We start from the raw sequence: 20,841 nt of genomic DNA on the forward strand, positions 1-20,841 counted from the left end.
AAATGGGAAATTTTAGAATTTAAAGGATAACGTTCGTGGAAATTTCCCTCATTTTTGCTGGTCCGGCAACGCTGTTTTGGGGTATAAAATGCACACAGCGTTCCCGGACCGTCAAAGCTTCGATCGAGATCACGGCATTGTTTACGTTTGTTTTGGAGTGAAAAAGCATTTTCATCCGGGCATTCCCAGACATTAACAATGAGGCTGCACCTGGCGGCGATCCTGATCCTCTGCATCGAGCACGTATCCAAGGCGGTCGCCCAGGGAATGCCGATCAGTCCGTGCCCCAAGGTGTTTCAGTACCGCTTCGACGGCAGCGAATGGTTCGGCCTGATGGCCGTGCGCAGTCCGGATGGCCACCAGCCGCTCCACATCCGGGTGACGCTCTCGATGCGGGGCAAGCCCACGACGGTAATAGAGGAATAGTGCCATCCAGTTGTTATCTTATAGTAATTCGTACACACAGAACTATCTGGGCGAAATCGAGCTACTTACACGCGGCAAGTTTACACACAATGCCCCGGTTCTGTACAAGATCCGCTTTCCCAAGCATCACTTCCCGCCCAAATTGCTCCTCTTGTCGGCCAACAATCATGTGATCTGCTTTGGATCCGGCGGTGCGTATCCACGGAACTCGGGAGCACGGAGCACACGATTTAACCCATGATTTGTTTGCCCGCACCACAGAGCACAGCATCTTCATGACCCAAATCCAGTTGGAGCACATCAGGAAGTTGTCCTTTATACCGGATAAGAAGAGCTCCCTATTGCTGGATCCCGACGAGGAGGAGGAGGAGGTGCGAAAAACGATCGACAAGCCACCCAGTACGCCGCACATCCAGTTCAAGAAGTATGCATCCGGATATCCGGATTTTGGTCGGTTAAAACACACACACACGATCGTGACATTCATTCGTTACTTAATGTCCGTTTTTGTAGAAAACCCTTTGCCCAGGCGCCCAAGGAGATTTGCGGACGCATCGACAGGGAACTGGACTTTCACTTGTCCCAAAGAACGGAACCACTTCATGGCCAAAAAGGGGATCCCAAGAGCTCCGATGACATCACAGCGCCAGTTTTTGTCGATGACGACGAAGATGATGGCCTTGAGCATCAGTTTGTGGACGAATCGGAAGCGGATGCCGAAGCGATAGAAAGCGATGGCGCTGATAGCCTGCCATCGATCACCAGGGGATCGTGGCCCTGGCTAGCGGCTATCTATGTGAACAACCTGACTTCCCTGGACTTTCAGTGCGGTGGATCGCTGGTCTCGGGACGCGTGGTAATCAGCTCGGCGCACTGCTTCAAGTTGTTCAACAAACGCTACACATCCAACGAGGTGCTCGTCTTTCTGGGCCGTCACAATTTGAAGAACTGGAACGAGGAGGGATCTCTGGCGGCTCCCGTCGATGGCATTTACATTCATCCCGACTTCAACAGTCAGCTGAGCAGCTACGATGCGGATATCGCAGTGATTATACTCAAGGACGAAGTTCGGTGGGTCTGTTTATATATTCAATCAATCCTAATACGTAACATTTATTACATTCCATGCAGATTTAACACCTTTATTCGGCCCGCTTGCCTGTGGTCTGGTTCCAGCAAAACGGAGTATATTGTGGGCGAGCGGGGCATCGTCATCGGCTGGAGCTTTGACAGATCGAACAGTACCCAAGATCAGAAGCTGTTGTCGGGGCTACCGGGCAAGAAGTCCACCGATGCCAGTGCACCCAAGGTAGTAAAGGCACCCATTGTCGGCAATGCCGAATGCTTTCGGGCCAATGCCCACTTTCGCAGCCTATCCTCAAATCGAACATTTTGCGCCGGCATCCAGGCGGAGGAACGAGATACGCATCAGAGTGGTGCCAGCATTTACACCGGCATATCGGGGGCCGGGCTTTTCATCCGCCGGAACAATCGCTGGATGCTGCGTGGCACAGTGTCAGCGGCTCTGCCCGCCGTAGAGTCAACGGATCCGGAATCTAGCCATAAGCTTTGCTGTAAGAACCAGTACATCATATATGCCGACGTGGCCAAGTTTCTGGACTGGATCACGGCCTTCGTAATTTAAATCACATCCGAAATGCGTATGGGGAACGCATTTGTATGTAAGCGCTGTGATAGCCCCTTGGGCATGGCGATGGGAAAAAGTTACTCGGAGTAATTAGCGGATATCGGTTTACTTTCTAGTTTTCGCACAGTAACTTGTGAATGATTATGGCATTTCAGTTTTACTTTTATTTAAGACAGTAAGGCAATTCATATAATAAATTATGGCACGGGAAAGCCAAAAGGAAGTTTCCTATAGAATCGCTACACTTTTAAATCAAATTAACACCAAATTAACAACATTAAAATCTCAATATTTGAATTCCATCGACCACCTAAAGGAAACGTGTATACAGAGAGAATCACAGGTATGTTTGATGATAGCAAACTTAATTGATATATAGTAACATTTGCCACACCTTTGTTATCAGTGTGCTGGCGCTCGTGAACAAAGTAAGCTGTCAATATCCGGAGTGGGCGGTCTGCCCAGTCTGAGTGGCGTTCACCCACGGACACCTGGACACCCTAATTACCAGCCCAGCAGCAGACTGCACTGCGCATATGCTGGCTACTATCAAGCACGTCATCAGCCGCAATCGTCGTCATCGCCATCTGGGCTGTTATCTATCTTGCTGGGCTGTTGGGGCATCGACAGCAAACGTAGCCATCGTAGCCATCGACTATCAGTTCAGTTTAGTTCAGTTCCGTTCGGACCGTGGCAGCTGGTGCATCACACCCGGGGCTCTGGGCCCTTCGTCTCCGGACATCCGCAATTCGCAATCCGCAATCGATGAAGATCCGCTGGCCAGTGCAACCCTTTCGAATTGTGAACGTGCCCGGTTGGTAGTGAATATTTTACAGAAATGGCCATATTTGGAGTTTATTTCGCGCATTGCAAAGTTCGATTCATCGATACCCAGAATGCTGGGCGGAGTGGGAGCTCGTCGCAGAAGGGGCTCATCTCCTATGGCGCGATTGACTATTAGCAACATCAACGGCCTGGATGACAATATTGCCATCATCGGCGATGGCGTCATCCGGCGGAGCACGCACTACGGCTCCCAAGGGTCCAGCAAAAGGCGCCGGGCTCCGGAAAGTTTTGCTCTTGTCCAGACGCGACCCAATCTAGGCGACCTAATGTAAGTACCACTTTTAACTCAAACATCAATTATTTAAACTTAATATTCTTTTAAAAAGATCATTCTAACTTTGAACAAGTATTGAAACCTAACTGAAAACTGATTTTTTCTTGATAAATTGATTAAAATTTATAGATAGGGCTTATTGAAATGAGCCCCAAAAGTTAACTTTTATTTGGGATAAGGGGTTAAATAAGTTGTATACTTTCATTTTATTCAGGTCAAACATGGTAGCCCCTTTGAGCCTTTGAAATTTGGTTAAAGCCGCGTTTTCAAATAACCGATAACTCGACAATGCGGGGGTTTTCATTATTAGGGGTTGAAAACATGCAGAGCTTAAAGCTTTGTCAAAAATTTTAAACCGTAGTAAAGCAGCATCCTTGCAAAGTAAAAAAAGCATCTAAGGATAGCTAAGTAGGTTAAACTTCGTCCTTCTTCTTTTCAATTTAGAAAGTACTTCCTAAGCCAGGCTTTTGAAACGCCGATTGCTCGAAAGTTCGATAGTTTTGCTTCAAAGAAGTGAAAAGCAAGCGGAGCTTAAAGCTCAATAAACGAATGTAATGCTCTCAAGAAGAGCTAGAGCTGAAGAGGACACGCATGCGCTCTCTCTTGCACTTTCGCTACACTGGCCAGTGTGTCCACCCCTGCAATTGAGCTTGAACTGGAGCTTGGACCTGAGCTTTCGGGCGGACGCAGAGCGCAGGGCTGGTGGATTTTTTTCCCCATATTTTTGCCCTTTGTGCGTGTGTGTGGGCCCTGGCGATGTGGTAGTATGTGATACAAAGTCGCCGAGTTGAAGTCTTGCGTTTTGTTGAGTTTTTCGTCCAACTGGTGAGACAAAGTCGGTGCTGTCAGCTCTCGTAGAAGCGGTTTTTGTTTTTTATTTTCAATTCGTGGCTCACCCATTTAATCAGCAAATATGCGACAATCCAAATGTGGCTGAATATCAATGCATGGTGTTAAGAAATCAAGTGCAAAGCACTCGCAATGCGGGCTCAAAAGTGCTGTGAAAATTTCACATTTCGAATGTTGTGTGCGCTGGCATCCGAATTCGGGTCGAGTGGTGAAAATAACACTACAAACATCCAAACCAAGAACAAGAAATATAGTCGGAAAAACGTGAAAAGCGTGAAAATCGTGAAAATCGTGTAAAAACCCAATGACAAAACGTTGAATTGGCGACAATGGCGGCGAGGACAGCACAAATAGCAAAGAAAAGAAATCGGGAAACCAAGTGAAAAGCATTATTCGGGCTTACTGAAGCCAATAAACGACCTCTGATTGTGCTTCTCCAGGCACTCAGATCTAATTTTTATTTTTAGCCACATACATATATGTACATATATATATTCCAATCCCAATTACCGTAGCCATCCTTAAAAACCAGTTGTAAAAGTTAAAGTTAACAAGCCCCACGAACGAACGCACCACACACCAACACCAACACACAGGCACAAATATCCATATACATATACATATGCATATATATAGCTATATATATAGTGGTTGGGATTGGGTCAGCGGGTCGGTAGCACAACGGGCGGAATGTTGCGTCGGTGGTGCTATATATTGCGGTGAATGGAAGTGGAAGTGGATGTGGCAAGTAGCAAGTGGCAAGTGGAAAAGGAAAGGCGAAAGGCGAAAGGAAAAGCTAAAGCTAAGGCTGAAGCTGAAGGAAAAGGAGATATGGAGTTTTCGGCTGTTTTAGCCTATCGGTTTATCGTTTATTTTTGTGACGTGTACACGCACTTTCGAGGTGAATGAATTGAGGCGATGTAGCAGGAAGCACCCCCCCCCCAATGAATATTTAAATTAACTATATTTCGCCCAGCCCACACAAATATTTACTAGTCGTAAATTTCCCAACCCACACACATACACATGCACATATTTATATTTTTTCCATACCGGAAACGAATTCTAATGATGTTCTTCTCTCTTCACGGAAGTGAAAAATTTGTTTGTCTCTGTTCTTTGAACAATGCTCATATGAATATGTAGAATTGAATGCGAGCATATGAGCAAATATTGTGGTAGTTGTGTGCTCTGTAACTAAAGAATAACGATATATCAAATTTCAGTTAGTTGGTCCTTAAAGCCCCATTAAAAGTGTAACATTTCCAGCAAAAAATAACAAAAAGCGTTAGTTAAGGGGGGCAGCGATGGCAAGTGTGTCATTGTTGCTGTTTATTTTTGGCAATTACAGGTTCGTTGGTCTCACTGTGGCCCGATTGTAGTCAGACACACAGATATATATGCATATAGCTTCTGCCCATTCCAAAACCCAAACTCGTTCCAAAAAACATCGTCAACATACAAAAAAAAAACTGCAGACAACTGTGCCTGGTGACGTCACTAGGGAAAAAAGAGCTGGATTTATACTGTAAATGTACCCTGTTAACAAAAAGATAGCTTTTAAAGAAAACCCATTGCTTTGCGCAATTGAAAATGCGCAATTTAAAATAGGCCAATAGTTAATTTAAATGCAAATGCAACCAGACTTACTGGGCCCTTAAAAGTAGGCAAGCGATTTGTGGCTGCGATGTTATCGTTATCGGTGTGACCCAGTGATTGTTGAAACCAAAAGAGCGTGAGAGAGAGAGTGAGAGAGAGAGAGAGCTTCTGCCGGCACGTGTGTGTGTGTGTGTGTGTGGATGGAATGGCGAGAGTTGAAATTTGCAAATGCCAATTCTTGTTATCAGCTAACTAAATCAAAACATTTGATTAATCCACACATAGCTGTAAAGCTAAAACCTTGTTAATAGCACCACCGCCTGTTTCGCTGATTTGTTAATTCAAGATTAGTCCGAAAAAGGTAAACAAGTTTTCAAAATCCTTCCAGTCGGAATTCAGAACTCGGAATCTCACCGTTTCGCAACTCACCACAGCCCGTGTATATGTGTGCGTGTGTATTGAGCTTTTTTTTTTTTTTTTTGGTGGCCCATACACATGCATTTGTATGTGTGCCAGTCTCTCGTCTCTCAGCCTCTGACTTTTTCATCCCCTAACGTTTTTCATTCATGGCGTGTTCCAGTAATGGAATTTTATACCAATAACCGAAATAACCACATCTATCTGTACACCGTGTCCACAGCCATAGCCAGTCTCAAATGTTCTGGATCTGCTTCCTTATAGATACACCCCACATATTATTAGGTACACAAATAACACCAGCCATGCACTTCGTATGCACCTAAGTAACCACATTCCCATACCCATACCCACACCACAGTCATTCCCATCCAATCATATGTATGTATATGTTCGTGCGCGAGTGTATGAGCATGTTTTCAATAGGTCATGAACTGAATTGACCCGAGCGCATCATAATTATCGGTTGGCAAAATAAGTAGCACAACATCGAAACACTCAAAACCGCCGCAAGCAACAAAAAAAAAAGAAACAGATTCCGAAATCTGACCAGTTTTTATTTACAATCAAGTGTGCGTGTGTGAATGGCGTCTAATTTGTAATTTCCATATTCAGTTCAAGTGCAATAAATAACACAGTGGTAATGCGGAATAGCTAATGAATAATAGAAAGACTACGATTTAAAGAGCGATAAATACGGCAAAGGGATACGTGCAGACAAACGGCCAAGCAGAAGTCAACGATCGAGGGATTCAGGACGAGGACGCGAGTTAAGGAAGCTAAGGAAGTTAAAGGACTCGCATCCGGAATCCTTCAGCGTCCAGCCTCCAATTCAAACATCCTCCACAACCTCAACAACATCCTCCACATCCTCCAGTAATCACCAGCAACAGTCAATCGGACTCGCGAGCTAAATGTCCAGTTGCCGCTATCGTTCCATACGGACGGCGTGTCACTCCCGACAAATGCGTATTGTGGTTGACCTTGTTTAATATAATTATGGCCGAGCGGTCGTTACAAAAGTATCAGAAATTGGATACAGTGACGGTACGTGCCACCTCCACCTCTAATTAAAAATATTATGAATTCTAAAGTCCAATAGCTTGCTGTCCTGATTTAGAACAGGTTTCTTAGGTTTCTTCCACTTTATGGCTCCGAATTAAAGCTATAAATATGAATTGCAATACGTTTATATGTTCTTCGTTTATTTTGTAATATTTCTGATATTTAAGACATAAAACAAAGCTTTTTGCTCCAGAATTTATCCATGCGCTGTTTGCTAGGCACAATACAAACGACTTTCTCTGTATAGAAATATTTATTTAAAAACCGAAATAATACATTGCTTACATTGTTATGTATGCAAAATATAAAATATGAAGATCAAAATCACTACCAACATGGCGTATGAGTAATACTTCTATAAATTATTTTATATTTCAGAAAGCTATAACTATATCATTTAAACAGTTGTTTATTTAGAACAAGAATTGAGTTTATAAAATTAGATAACATATTTACATTGATATTTAGAAGCCTAGCTGTTCATATATATGATATGAATATACTATATGTCGTTGTTGAGCGAGTAATTTGATTTAAATCAGCCCTAAGCGCGATTAAATGAATAGGAATAGCCTAAGTAGTCCTTCGTAGGCAGTACATCAATATTTCACACTCTATCCTTCATCCATACAGGTTGGAAGCGGCTCAGGAAGTAGTGCAAGCAGAGCATCAACAGGACTCCTTAGGCGGGGGGCACTTGGGTCGAAAGGGAGCCCATCGCTTAGCTGATAGAATGGGTGGCCCGAAAAAAGAGGAAAACCCACCAGGTGGTGGTCCGACGTCATTGTTTATTCTAACCGAGGATAACCCAATTAGAAAGTACACACGATTCATCATAGAATGGCCGCCCTTTGAATACGCTGTGTTATTGACAATCATAGCCAACTGTGTTGTGTTGGCACTAGAGGAGCACTTGCCAGGGGGCGACAAGACAGTATTGGCTCAAAAATTGGTAAGATGGATATGCTTGCTATGCTTGCTATGCTGAAACGGATTCACCTAATATATACGTTTTGGCCATTAATTAATTAGGAAAAAACGGAGGCCTATTTTTTATGCATTTTCTGTGTAGAAGCGTCGCTCAAGATCCTCGCCTTAGGGCTTGTTCTGCATAAACACTCCTATCTCAGGAATATTTGGAACATCATGGATTTTTTCGTTGTAGTTACGGGGTAAATAATGAACCAAACTATATATACATATTTCAAGCACATGCACCAATTTTATTTTCAAATAATATCGATTTCAAAACTCCACGCCGTGCAAGCATTTTTTTTTTGTTCAATCCAAACCAATTTCAACTATGTATATGTCTTGATTCATTATGAATTCGAAGAAAAAGTTTTCCCTAAGATTTTCTGAATCTTTTGAAAAGCGCAGTAACTTTTTCTCGATTCATCATAGATCTGAACTTTAGTAGTAAGTTGTAATTTAAAATTGTACACTCCATAAATTCTACATTACGATAAGTATTTAGTTATTAAGTGCCCAATATTTTTTGGTGTTGCGGTAAGACCACTTTCTAAACTAAGGCATATAGAAATAAGCGATAAAGTAAGCGATTGTATTAACAACTTCTCCCGTATGTTCAAATGCGTGTAACGAACTCGAAATGGCAAATATCAATGCCAATTGCAGAGCCATGACGATATTTGCTGAGGCCAATATAGATGTTGACCTGCGTATGTTGCGATCTTTTCGTGTTTTACGCCCACTGAAGCTCGTATCCCGAATTCCAAGTAAGACATCTGCCAACAAATGCCAAACAAACCATTAGTTGCTACAAAACCAAAACCTAGGCCAGATAATACATCGTTTTCTTCAGTAAACATATATATTAACCAAACAAATTACACTCGAAAAAGCTAGTTAACTTACATGGACTCTCATCCTGAATTTAATTGGAATAGGAGTAGCGAAAATGGCATTAACAGAAACCGAATTAGATGCTAAAATAGTGTTATTATATATTTAATAGTTATACATTAAGTAGTTATAAAATAACTTTAGATCTCGATCAAGCTTTCGATGTTCTATGATTCTCAAAACAACACTGTTACAGATGTTTTCAAACAAAATAAATTATAAGAAGGAAAGCGGTAGCATTATTCAATTATAGATGGCATCAGTAGGATGCAATGTGTTATCTCGTAGGTTTATATAATAAATAAATTCGTGTACAGTGTTAGCCACGAATTTAAGAGCTTAAAATCCGTATTCAACTTTGAAAAACATATATTTCGTGGCTAACACTCTGTAGTTCTTTATGGATATATAAATATATATAACTGTATATTCCTTATGTTTTGTAGTGCTTTCGACTAGCCAAGAATATTATATTAGCTTTATAATAATTAGATACATATAAGTGAGTTAAAGGCTCTATATAACTATGTGTGATTCCATGACTATAATTCAAGTTACCTGTCAATTGGATTTAAAATAGATCGCAACTTGCAAGTCACCTATAAACCCCCTTTTAAAGGTGGTAGAATAATAGCGAATATTATTGATTTTCGATAATAGCTGGCACATAAATGATAAGTTTACATCTATATATAAAACTATAGAAACCATAGAGCGACTGACCAAAATCAGTTTTAGTCAATTGTAGATGTGTTCAACTTATTATTTGATTTTATACATCACAAATTTGTGTCTTTTAAAGGGAATATTCCTTAAATTTCCTAGAATATTCACTTAAATTTCCTAGAATATTCACTTAAATTTCCTAGAACTTTAAAATAAGCAGTGTGTATGTAATAAGCATTAGATTGACTTTATATTTTAAACGATAGCTATAACTCATATTCTACTCCATAGCTGACCAAAACCATAGTTTACATTTGCTCTCCAATATACAATTTATGTATGTGAATGCCAGAAAATATTGAATATTGAAATATTGAATATTGGAAAGGAGAGCAAAGATAAACTATTCTGCGTTTTCGCTTGGGTTACCCATTGTGTGTGCGAAAAATATGAACTAACCGCGCGTTAAACGTTACTCTGGATTACTTAAGTTATTTAAATTTGTACACTTCTTGGTTGCTTCTTGCTTTCGATTCAAGTTTCGATTTAAGCTGCACAATACATATGAACTTTTGTTTTGTACTCGTATGATTTCGATCTTCCAATTATGATTATATGATCTATATGATATTTTTGATCTGTATACATTGTGTATCGCTAATCAATATATAACTTCATTTCGATCGCTTAACGTCTGCAAACAGATTCATGACACAGTACCCACAAATAGGGCCCGAGGTAGACCTAAGAACACTTAGAGCCATTCGTGTGCTACGGCCCTTAAAATTAGTGTCTGGAATTCCTAGTGAGTAGTTCCTCTGTTTAATTCTACATGTCGTTGTTGTCCTTCTGTTCTAATTCTTGATTTTGATACCCCAAACCTTGCTCCAGACTCTTAAGTGTGCGTAAATGAGACTGTTTTTGATTCTGATTTCTGATTTCTAGTACGAGTGAGTGGGAATTGTGTGTGAGAAGAGCCTGCATCTTTGCCACCACTTAGTTTTCGATTTTCGTTTGAAACGTACTCTTTTTTGACTAGAATGGTTGTTTTGTGGCACATGGTTGTCGTGGAGCTTTCCAGCTGCGACAATCATGTCCTAAATGTGAACACATACCCAGCATACACATCTTTCTAATCCAACGTACATCTTCTCCAATCAACTCAACCAATCAACTCAACCAATCAACGTTTCTGGATCGGATGAACGGCAACGTCAACAGGTTTACAAGTAGTTTTAAAATCTATAATCAAGGCGATGGCACCTTTACTGCAAATCGGTCTCTTGGTGTTGTTTGCAATCGTAATTTTTGCAATCATTGGACTCGAGTTTTATTCGGGCGCACTGCATAAGACTTGTTATAGCTTAGAAGATCCAAGTAATATCCCATCAAATGCTAGAGTTTCGCGATCCCAGCTAATCGATCTCTTGTTTTTTTGAGCAGACAAACTAGTGAAGGAGGGCGAATCAGAGACGCCTTGCAACACGGACAACATCCTGGAAAAGGCCGCCGGCTCCTTCGTATGCAACAACACCACGAGCATGTGTCTGGAGAAGTGGGAGGGACCAAATTCAGGTATCACGAGTTTCGATAACATCGGATTTGCCATGTTGACCGTATTCCAATGCATCACCATGGAGGGCTGGACGGCAATACTGTATTGGGTAAGTCGCGATCAGTTTTCTTTATTTATCTATATCCAAACTGATACTACTACTACTACTTCTACTTCAACTTCTATGCAGACCAACGACGCATTAGGTTCAGGATGGAATTGGATATATTTCGTGCCTCTTATAGTTATAGGCTCATTTTTTATGCTCAACTTAGTTCTTGGTGTCCTTAGTGGGTAAGTTGATCGCGAATTGCTTTATGTTAACGATGAAGCCCACTTCTACACCAGTTCACATTACGTTCTATTTATGATTTCAATTCGATTTATGTTGAGTAAAAGATGAAGAAAAAAAAATGGTTAAATGGGATCTGAAAATACTGCATACATATGTTTAGATCATTTCGATTTGGAATGTCGTCGCGTTTAAATATTTTTGTAAAGATTAAATGTAAAGAGAGTGTCGAGTGTCCAATTGCCAGATTATACATATGTATATATCGGTTTTACGTAGAGCTACGTGCATGGTGTCAAAAAAATAAAAAGGTAAAAATAAAGTCAATTTGGCTGTAAATTATGAAAAATATTGCGCCTGTGACCGGACGATTGAAATATATGTATGTACGTGTTCGATATACTGTCATTTTGATTTGCATTCAACTTGTACGTTTGGTTATATATATATGTATATGTATATTTTTGATTTCTCCGAAATTATGTTCAATGCATTTAACTATCGTATTCCCGAATTCAGAGAGTTTTCGAACGAACGAAATCGTGTCGAACGTCGCATGGAGTTTCAAAAATGCCGCTTTCGGGCCATGTTTCAGACAGCAATGGTCTCGTACCTTGACTGGATCACACAAGCAGGTTTATACAACTAGATCTCTATATCTAAGTGCAACCAAGTAAACTGCCATAATCAACCCGAACGTCATACAAACACAACCTGCAAATATAACTAATTAACTAACTATTATCGGCCAAATACAGAACAAATATGTCTACTCGTATGCTAATGCTATCGAATCCGAGTTATCCGAGTTCATTGCGTTAAACACCCATCAAATTAAACTAATTAAACCAAAAAGCAAACCAAACTCCGACCCATACTTTGTACTTCCTTAACCAGTTTATAAAGAACGTGTTTGATTTACTGCTAGTTATGTATTCTTAAATAGATCGCAAGCAATTCCCCGGCTGCAAAGAGTTCTGGTACCCAAAAAAAACATACTTACTTACTTACAATCAATACAATACAACTACTATGTACCTCCAATGAACCGAATTATTCAAATATTAACTGCGAGATGCCGTTCACCCCACTATATAGTTTCTACCAACCAACCAAACCAAACCAAACAACCAATAATCTAATCCATATACTCTCCAGTGCGTAATGCGTATTATATTCTCTGCATTTTGCCACACACTTAACCCGATTCTAACTACCATAGCGATAAAGTTGAATTCCCCCAAACCAAACTAACCAAATGCATAGCTATTTCAACTGCAGTTAGCCATCTTAACCTCCAGTTACTTACTTACCTATATACAATCCCCGCCAGCGGACTCGTGAATTGTTGTTGAGTCTCGACCTCGTTTTCGTTCTCGTTCTCGATATCTCGGCTATATAGTACACTCCCCAATTACACTATATACACTGATAGAGCAGTGCACCCACCTTTCAATATGTTCTGTCCCTGGTTACCAACTAAACTATCGCCATCAAAATGTATCATCGCTCCAGACTCAGAGACTCTTAAACTCTTAAACTCCTAGATTCCTAGACTCCTAGACTCCCAGCGAACCAGGGAAAATTTAGAGTTATTGAATTTAGCGTGAAATCCCGATGATGCAATGATGCAATGGCATCATCATTCTCTATATATTTATTTGTCGCCACCGAATACGAATAAATCATTTCATATTTGCTTGTATGCACACATATAATCTAACACATTTTCCCTTCTTTTATATATATTTTCCCCTGACTTTTGACCTCATTGAAGGGTCCCGTCGCGGAGGCGCAATAAATATATATGTGTTAAATTGCATTTCTGTTGCTTTATTTCCATTTCCAGTAAATAATTTCAATCTTCTGTTGATGCCCGTTTGTTGTTTTCCAAAAAAAAGGCACTGGCATATTTTCATTTTACGAATCCTTAAGTTTTTCTTTCTCTGTTGATTACACTCGTACAAAAACAACAAACAATGACGAAAGTATGGTGTGAACTTTGATATTGTAATACCAAAGCATACATGATCGTTTTAGCAATCAATCAATCCTGTTTTTTGGTTTATCACGTTCTATTTAATTATTTTTTGTAGTGAATTCGCAAAAGAACGAGAAAAAGTAGAAAATAGACAAGAGTTTCTTAAACTTAGAAGGCAGCAGCAACTAGAAAGAGAGTTGAACGGCTATGTTGAATGGATTTGTAAAGCTGGTATAGTATTTATCCCTATTTCTTGTTTGTAAATCTATATACACACACACACAATATGACTAAAATCATACAACAAACAATGCTCACACACAAATATATACAAACATAAAAATTTAAACACCACTCGCCCCATGTTCATCCACATCCATATGTACATATATATTATAAAAACGAAGTATATGCCAACATTTAAATGAGGTCCTTTTCCATGGCTATAAAACAAAACTAAACACAATGGAAATGGGAAATATGAAAACTATAGTAGATTACCAAAAGCTGGTCGATAATCATTATTAAATCCTATTTCCAAACTGCAACAGGATTCCAACAATAAAAAATGCGCAACATGTGATTCTTCTTCAATATCATTGCTTCACTGAAAGATACATTAACTGTATATCGTTTATATCATTTTCATATAAATTAACGATATATTCATACATACCTAAGATGATATAAAAATAAAATATACGTTGTATTGAGATGTTTCTTAATAGCCAGCACTTTTGGCACACTCTTAGCATCCCTTTCCTCATAGACTTGAAACCCTCGAACCTATCTATCTATACATTGCCAAATTTGAAAGTGAATAAATTCCTCAATATACTCCGAATTAAAATAGTTTTCGTGGAAATATGGACACATATCCCTCATGCCGCCCCAATATATAAACATATACCCACATTTTGACCATTTTGACTATAATGTACATATATCCCCCACTGCTTATGTGTTGATCAAATCGATTTCCCCGCTGTGACCCATCACCAATCACTGCATTTTGATGCTATTTCAGAGGAGGTAATCCTGGCCGAGGAGCGAACAACCGAAGAGGAGAAAATGCACATAATGGAGGGTGAGTTCTATTAAATTTTAATCATAGCACCCATATAATATTTTATCATAAAATTGTTCCCTTTAGCTCGAAGACGAAATGCTGCCAAGCGGAAAAAGCTGAAAAGCTTGGGAAAATCCAAGTCCACAGATACAGAGGAAGAGGAAGCGGAGGAAGATTACGGAGACGATGGTAAGAAAGATATTTTAAATAGTTTTCGATGAGCTCAGGTCTATATAATTGACAAACATAACAAACAACATAAATGACAATCCATGAAATGAAATGTTTGCTTAATGGGATAAAGCAATTAACCAATAAACGAAACAAAAAACAATTGGCTGCAAACTTAATTGAACTCTTTAGTTTTTAGTTTTCCTATTGCATTGCGTTTTAAGGAACTTCGATGTGCAATTAATACATTTTTTATTTCTATGTTTGAACTTACTACAACAAACGAAATTGTAATTCTTACCTTGAATATTATCGAAATGTGTAAGTAAATTATTATTTATTTTTTCACCAAGTGAAAAATCTGCACAAGCGTCAGATAGTTAAAATCCCATTTAATGTGCTAACAAATTAACTAGAATTAAACCAATTCATTGTTCTCATCGTACAGCAACTCTATAAAAATACTATATACGTAATCTTCTCACTTGTGTAAATATGAGAAAGTAGTTGGTATTATATGTATGTGGGGTATACAATCTCCATAAATACTAGTAAACTAAAACCTATTAATTAATATAATTAACTCATAACGAACATTAACTATCGCGAGGTAGTGAGGGTAGAAAGTCAACTGAGGGATCTTTTATTATTGAAAATAAGCACCTTTCATAGAAACTTTTAGACAACAATCGTAAGGACAAAGTGAATATAGAGATAGTGCCCACCCAAAACAATACAATTCGCACTTGTACAACGTCGTCTTTATAACAAATAGTCAATCATACTCGTTATCGCTACGATCAACAAAAACACATACATCTTTCGCCTTATATTTGAGTACATTAATTGTTGCCAACAGTGCGTTGTGCGTTTCAAAACACAGCAAGAGTAAGAGCTCTTTAAATTGTTTTGAAGTGCATCGCACACGTATTTAAACGCAGGTCACACTTGCCTGATTGTAATCATAGGTGGAGATATAACCATGTATTTTAAAGGCTGCTCAACTGACTGGCTGGCGTTCTCTGTTCTCTGTAGGTTACCTCAAAACGCGCTCGAAACCCCAAGGAAGTTGTACTGGATTCTGGCGGGCGGAGAAGAGGTTTCGTTTCTGGATCCGGCACACGGTGAAGACGCAGTGGTTCTACTGGTTCGTCATCGTCCTCGTCTTTCTGAACACCGTCTGTGTTGCCGTCGAGCATTACGGCCAGCCCTCGTTCCTCACGGAGTTTCTGTGTACGTATCACTATGGATAATCGATAACCCATTGGATAATGTATTTTTTTCCCTTGCAGACTATGCTGAATTCATCTTCCTGGGACTGTTCATGTCGGAGATGTTCATCAAGATGTACGCGTTGGGGCCCCGCATCTACTTTGAGTCGTCGTTCAACCGATTTGATTGCGTTGTCATTAGTGGTTCGATATTCGAAGTGATCTGGTCCGAGGTGAAAGGCGGTTCGTTTGGTCTGTCTGTGCTGCGTGCCCTGCGATTGCTGCGCATCTTCAAAGTCACCAAGTACTGGTCGTCGCTGCGCAATCTAGTCATCTCACTGTTGAACTCGATGAGATCGATCATCTCATTGTTGTTCCTGCTCTTCTTGTTCATCCTTATATTCGCCTTACTGGGCATGCAGTTGTTTGGCGGCCAGTTCAATCTGCCCGGAGGCACGCCCGAAACGAATTTTAACACTTTCCCGATAGCACTGTTGACTGTATTCCAAATCCTCACTGGCGAAGATTGGAACGAGGTCATGTACCAGGGCATCATTTCTCAGGGTGGTGCGCAGAAAGGAATGATTTACTCTATGTAAGTTTAAGTTTTGTTGTATTCCGTGTACCCATCATTCTATCATGTGCATTGTATGTATGCCAGTCGAAAACTAAAAACAAACAAGTACATGTATATGTAAAGGTAAATGTAGTTAACGCACTATGGAAAACCTTTTGATCTCGATCAAAAACGTTAGGATTATGATTCTATTTGCCGCCCCTCTATCCCTAAAAGTCAATAATCGACATGATAGCGCTAGATAATGTTAATGATACTTCCAACCAAGCGAGCATATTCGCAATTCATTGAACGTCGAACCATTAATGTGTGCAATCGACCTCAGACTTACAGGCTTGAAGAATTTTACTCAGCAAAAATTCTGCAAGCGCAAGTTAACAAAAATACAAAAAAAAAACCAAACCGCCAATCAAGCCACCCACTAACTATATCATTCATCGTGAATACCCATTAATCCGTAAGTGTAGAGAACCTTTGGTCTTTGATAATGAATCTGTACAGTCCATTAAACGCTATACCTTTGTCTATTCTCAATCTCATCTCTATTTACAGGAATGCAACAGAAAAACAGAAAGAATGAATTTCTCAAAACCAAACGTAGTTGCCTCTCAGTTTTCAAACAGCCCCCACAAAATGCCGTACAATTAATTCCCGATTACGTTTTTTTAAGAATTTCCCAGCACACGTTGACGTATCTTTTGAGTTTCATATCATCGAGGAGGTTCCTCTCCTGAGCTAATGCCCCAAAAATAGATTGATACAATTGAGTGTGTTCAACTCTGATTGTTTTTTGTGTGTTCTTGATGCTCTTTCGACAGATACTTTATCGTTTTGGTACTCTTCGGAAATTACACGCTATTGAATGTGTTCTTGGCTATCGCCGTTGATAATTTGGCGAATGCCCAAGAACTTACAGCAGCCGAAGAGGAACAAGTCGAAGAGGATAAAGAGAAACAACTGCAGGAGCTCGAGAAGGAGATGGAGGCCCTCCAGGCGGATGGAGTTCATGTGGAGAATGGCGACGGTGCTGTCGCCCCCAGCAAGTCCAAGGGCAAGAAGAAGGAGGAGGAGAAAAAGGAGGAGGAGGAGGTGACCGAGGGTCCCAAGCCGATGCTGCCCTACTCATCGATGTTTATACTATCACCAACCAATCCGTAAATATTCCATCACTCAATCAACTCTCCATTGCTCATGGTCGGGGTCATAGGTCATGGGTCATTCAATCGTAGTGCTCAGATCAGATAGGGTTCCATCCTAGAGTTAAGTTAATCGAGTCTCTTCCAGGATCCAATCCCGTTTTCCTAGGGAGAAAATAAGACTACTGGAACACTCTCTGTTTGTTGTAATGATGCCTTGATCATTGTGTAGCCATGATCCAGTTTTCAAGGTTATCAAAAGCTTATCTAAAGGGTTCTATAGAAGTATTCCTTATGCATATTGTACAGTATCCTATTCTAGTTACTACGTATATCATCCATAGCCAATGACATATTCTAATATCTGATAAACTACTATAACCGTAGTACAACTTAATCAATTACTGATGCTATATACTCTTTTCTTTTTACCTTTTTTCCTGTTTTCCTGTTTTGGATTACAATCTTATGTTGCACACAAACAAACAAACAAACAAATTAATGAATTGACATGTGTTTGTAAATATATTCAACCACAATATCCGACTACTATTATCGCCATCATCAACCATCAACCACCACCACAAAATCATCTCGAAAAACCGCAACAATTTTGTTAAAAAATCATCGACACTTCGAACCAAACAACAACAAACTGCTTAACAAAAACAACAACAATTCATTTTAAACAACGAACCCATCTCAAAATTCAAACAAACAATAAACTAAATCAAAACCTAAACAAATTCAATGCGAAATTGGAACGATGACAAAAAATTAAAAACCATCAACAAATTTAATCAAAATAAACGGTTGCCCCACAAAAAAAAAACCATCCAAAAAACCAAAAAAAAAAATTAAAACAAAAATGCGAAAATTACAATCGGAATCTGATATGGAAACCTGAACAAAAATCTTTGAAATTTTCTACCCACACCAAACCGAATTTCGAATGAAAACTGATCAAAACTATAAAATCAAAACCAAAACAAAAACTGCCACCGAATTTGACGCAATCCTGAATGCAAAAATACGACCATGATCCTAATTGATTACATGATTAAACGAAAATCTATATCTACGATATATATTTATGAAATATCCTATCCACCGATGATGAAATTCGATCAAATCAAAATCTAAAATCATATATTTAAAATCTAAAAATGAAAATAACGATAACGATAACGATAACGTACGACATATACAGCATACGACGCGGCGCCCATTGGGTGGTTAATTTACCATATTTTGATTTCTTCATTATGGTTGTCATCTCAATGTCATCAATAGCATTAGCAGCCGAAGATCCCGTTCGTGAGAACTCGAGGCGAAACAAGATATTGAATTATTTCGATTATGCATTTACCGGCGTATTCACGATAGAAATGTTGCTGAAAATTGTAGACTTGGGTGTGATCCTGCACCCTGGCAGCTATTTAAGAGAATTCTGGAATATTATGGATGCTGTGGTCGTTATATGCGCTGCTGTTAGTTTCGGTTTCGATATGAGCGGTAGCAGCGCTGGACAAAATTTATCGACTATTAAATCGCTACGGGTATTGCGTGTACTGCGCCCATTGAAGACCATTAAGCGTGTACCGAAATTGAAAGCCGTGTTCGATTGCGTCGTGAACTCATTGAAAAATGTTGTTAACATTCTAATCGTGTACATATTGTTTCAATTTATATTTTCTGTTATTGGAGTACAATTGTTCAATGGAAAATTTTTTCATTGTACGGACGAAAGTAAACATACTTCCGCAGAGTGCCAGTAAGTAACATTTCTATTCAATTTCAATTTCAAGTTTACCAAAACTGTTCGTTCGCTTACCTAAGTTCTTTGTAATCTTATTATTCTTGATTTTTCAAATGTTGTCTCGATCTTAAGTTCTATTCTTCTATTATTGAATCATCCTTATTGCCGTAGGTATCCCGGCCTCTCTGATATTCATTGTCCCACCGTAGTGATCGCTATTTTTGTTTTTTTTTGTTCTGATTTACCATCTCAATCATTTAACCCTCTACAGTCTCGTTTAGTCGCGTTACACTGTAGCGCTCTAGCTCTCCCTACTTTCTTCCACAAAAAACACGCTCTCTATGACTATCTTTCTATCTGTGTCTCTTGCTAATTGCTCATTTGTGTGTTTCCTTGTCTAAGGTCCATTTATACAACTAGATGATTATGTTTGAAAATACCTCGAAACATATGTAGCTTATAGATACGAGAAGAAAGAACAAAAACACATACCATCCAATCGTACGTACATTTCCCGATATTTTTCTGGGCTCTTACACGTACATGTATAGCTATGTTCAAGAAAATAGTACCACCCTCTACCATCACCCATCAAAAGTGCCTTGGCTCTGTTTTATATATTTTTAACTGGTCGGCTGTGCAATAGTTTATAAGACTTAACTAGCTGCTGTAGCGAATAATTTCACTTAAATGTTTTCTTAAAAACCATGTATGCAGTAGAACTAAAGTGAGTAATTTGAAAAGTAAATATCTTCCACATCGACCCGATGCATCATTATACATATGTATGTGTATGTGTATGTGTTTAGCTATAAATGTTAGGTCTAGTGATTATGCTAATATATGTTGCCTACTTAAGAGGGCAGAAGTAAAAACCTGGTGCAACTTCGTTTACTTTCTACAGATACTAGATAGTTAACTCATTCAAGGTATTGCACAACTGTTCTAGAGCTGTATGAAAAACCGAGACAATGTGTGGTTTAAGGTGATGGGAGAATTGAGTACTATCAATTAAGTAATATTTCAAGGCCAGCTGCATTTCATAGGAGTGCTTTGCCTACACAACACTTTCCAAACTCCGAATACATTGATGTTTAGCAAATATTCCCTCGTTGTGAGTCCAAGACTCAAACTAGCTTTAATAGGATCAGTAATACCAAACAAGTACCGAGCAAAAGCAGGTTAATCATTATCTTTGTTAGATAATCTCAAGTCCTCCTAGTGTATATAACTAACAATGCCCACGTTTATGTGTAAATTTAAAGTGGTCCTAATAGAGAGCATTTAGGATATAAGTTTCCAGATCCATTCCTGTTTTTTGTATGTGTGTTGTACGATTGTTTTCGTTAACCTAAGCATTATTATTGCCCTTATGTTTGTTCTATTATCATATTTGTTTTCATGAAACCAAAAAAGGTGCACTGATTTAACAGA

At 39.3% G+C, this 20,841-nt stretch overlaps 2 protein-coding genes across 33 annotated transcripts in view; both read left to right on the forward strand.

Annotated features, from left to right (window-relative positions):
• Nucleotides 1–110: 110 nt before the first annotated feature.
• On the forward strand, nucleotides 111–2,310 carry LOC6525512 (serine protease gd). 2 transcript variants are annotated; one of them, XM_002101311.3, is made up of 5 exons: nucleotides 111–411; nucleotides 467–617; nucleotides 688–850; nucleotides 940–1,497; nucleotides 1,558–2,310. In XM_002101311.3, the coding sequence occupies exons 1-5, from the start codon at nucleotides 199–201 to the stop codon at nucleotides 2,069–2,071; spliced, it is 1,599 nt and encodes a 532-aa protein (XP_002101347.1). In that variant the 5' UTR covers nucleotides 111–198; the 3' UTR covers nucleotides 2,072–2,310. The 2 variants fall into 2 exon arrangements, with proteins under 2 accessions (XP_002101347.1, XP_015046313.1); XM_015190827.2 differs by lacking the exon at nucleotides 1,558–2,310 and having other exon boundaries at nucleotides 119–411; nucleotides 688–876; nucleotides 940–1,273.
• Nucleotides 2,311–3,999: 1,689 nt separating this feature from the next.
• LOC26535870 (voltage-dependent calcium channel type A subunit alpha-1) overlaps nucleotides 4,000–20,841 on the forward strand; it is a 53,379-nt gene continuing 36,537 nt past the window's right edge. For 9 of the 31 annotated variants that reach the window (XR_005562184.2, XM_039377529.2, XM_039377524.2 and 6 more), the window contains exons 1-15: nucleotides 4,001–4,019; nucleotides 6,675–7,106; nucleotides 7,758–8,076; nucleotides 8,157–8,296; nucleotides 10,361–10,461; nucleotides 10,878–11,033; nucleotides 11,100–11,320; nucleotides 11,402–11,505; nucleotides 13,600–13,715; nucleotides 14,512–14,571; nucleotides 14,638–14,742; nucleotides 15,760–15,957; nucleotides 16,017–16,530; nucleotides 17,331–17,666; nucleotides 18,859–19,422. Coding sequence is in view for 30 of the 31 variants with exons in the window: in XM_039377529.2 (XP_039233463.1) it covers nucleotides 7,858–8,076; nucleotides 8,157–8,296; nucleotides 10,361–10,461; nucleotides 10,878–11,033; nucleotides 11,100–11,320; nucleotides 11,402–11,505; nucleotides 13,600–13,715; nucleotides 14,512–14,571; nucleotides 14,638–14,742; nucleotides 15,760–15,957; nucleotides 16,017–16,530; nucleotides 17,331–17,666; nucleotides 18,859–19,422 (2,834 nt within the window). In the remaining variant the exon portion in view is untranslated. Of the gene's footprint in view, nucleotides 4,020–6,674; nucleotides 7,107–7,757; nucleotides 8,077–8,156; nucleotides 8,297–8,762; nucleotides 8,864–10,360; nucleotides 10,462–10,877; nucleotides 11,034–11,099; nucleotides 11,321–11,401; nucleotides 11,506–12,022; nucleotides 12,139–13,599; nucleotides 13,716–14,511; nucleotides 14,572–14,637; nucleotides 14,743–15,759; nucleotides 15,958–16,016; nucleotides 16,531–17,330; nucleotides 17,667–18,858; nucleotides 19,423–20,841 lie in introns of all 31 variants that reach the window. The other 22 variants (XM_039377539.2, XM_039377542.2, XM_039377540.2 and 19 more) reach the window with 7 other exon arrangements.

The sequence above is a fragment of the Drosophila yakuba genome, chromosome X (genome assembly GCF_016746365.2).
Source record: "Drosophila yakuba strain Tai18E2 chromosome X, Prin_Dyak_Tai18E2_2.1, whole genome shotgun sequence".
NCBI lineage: Eukaryota > Metazoa > Arthropoda > Insecta > Diptera > Drosophilidae > Drosophila > Drosophila yakuba.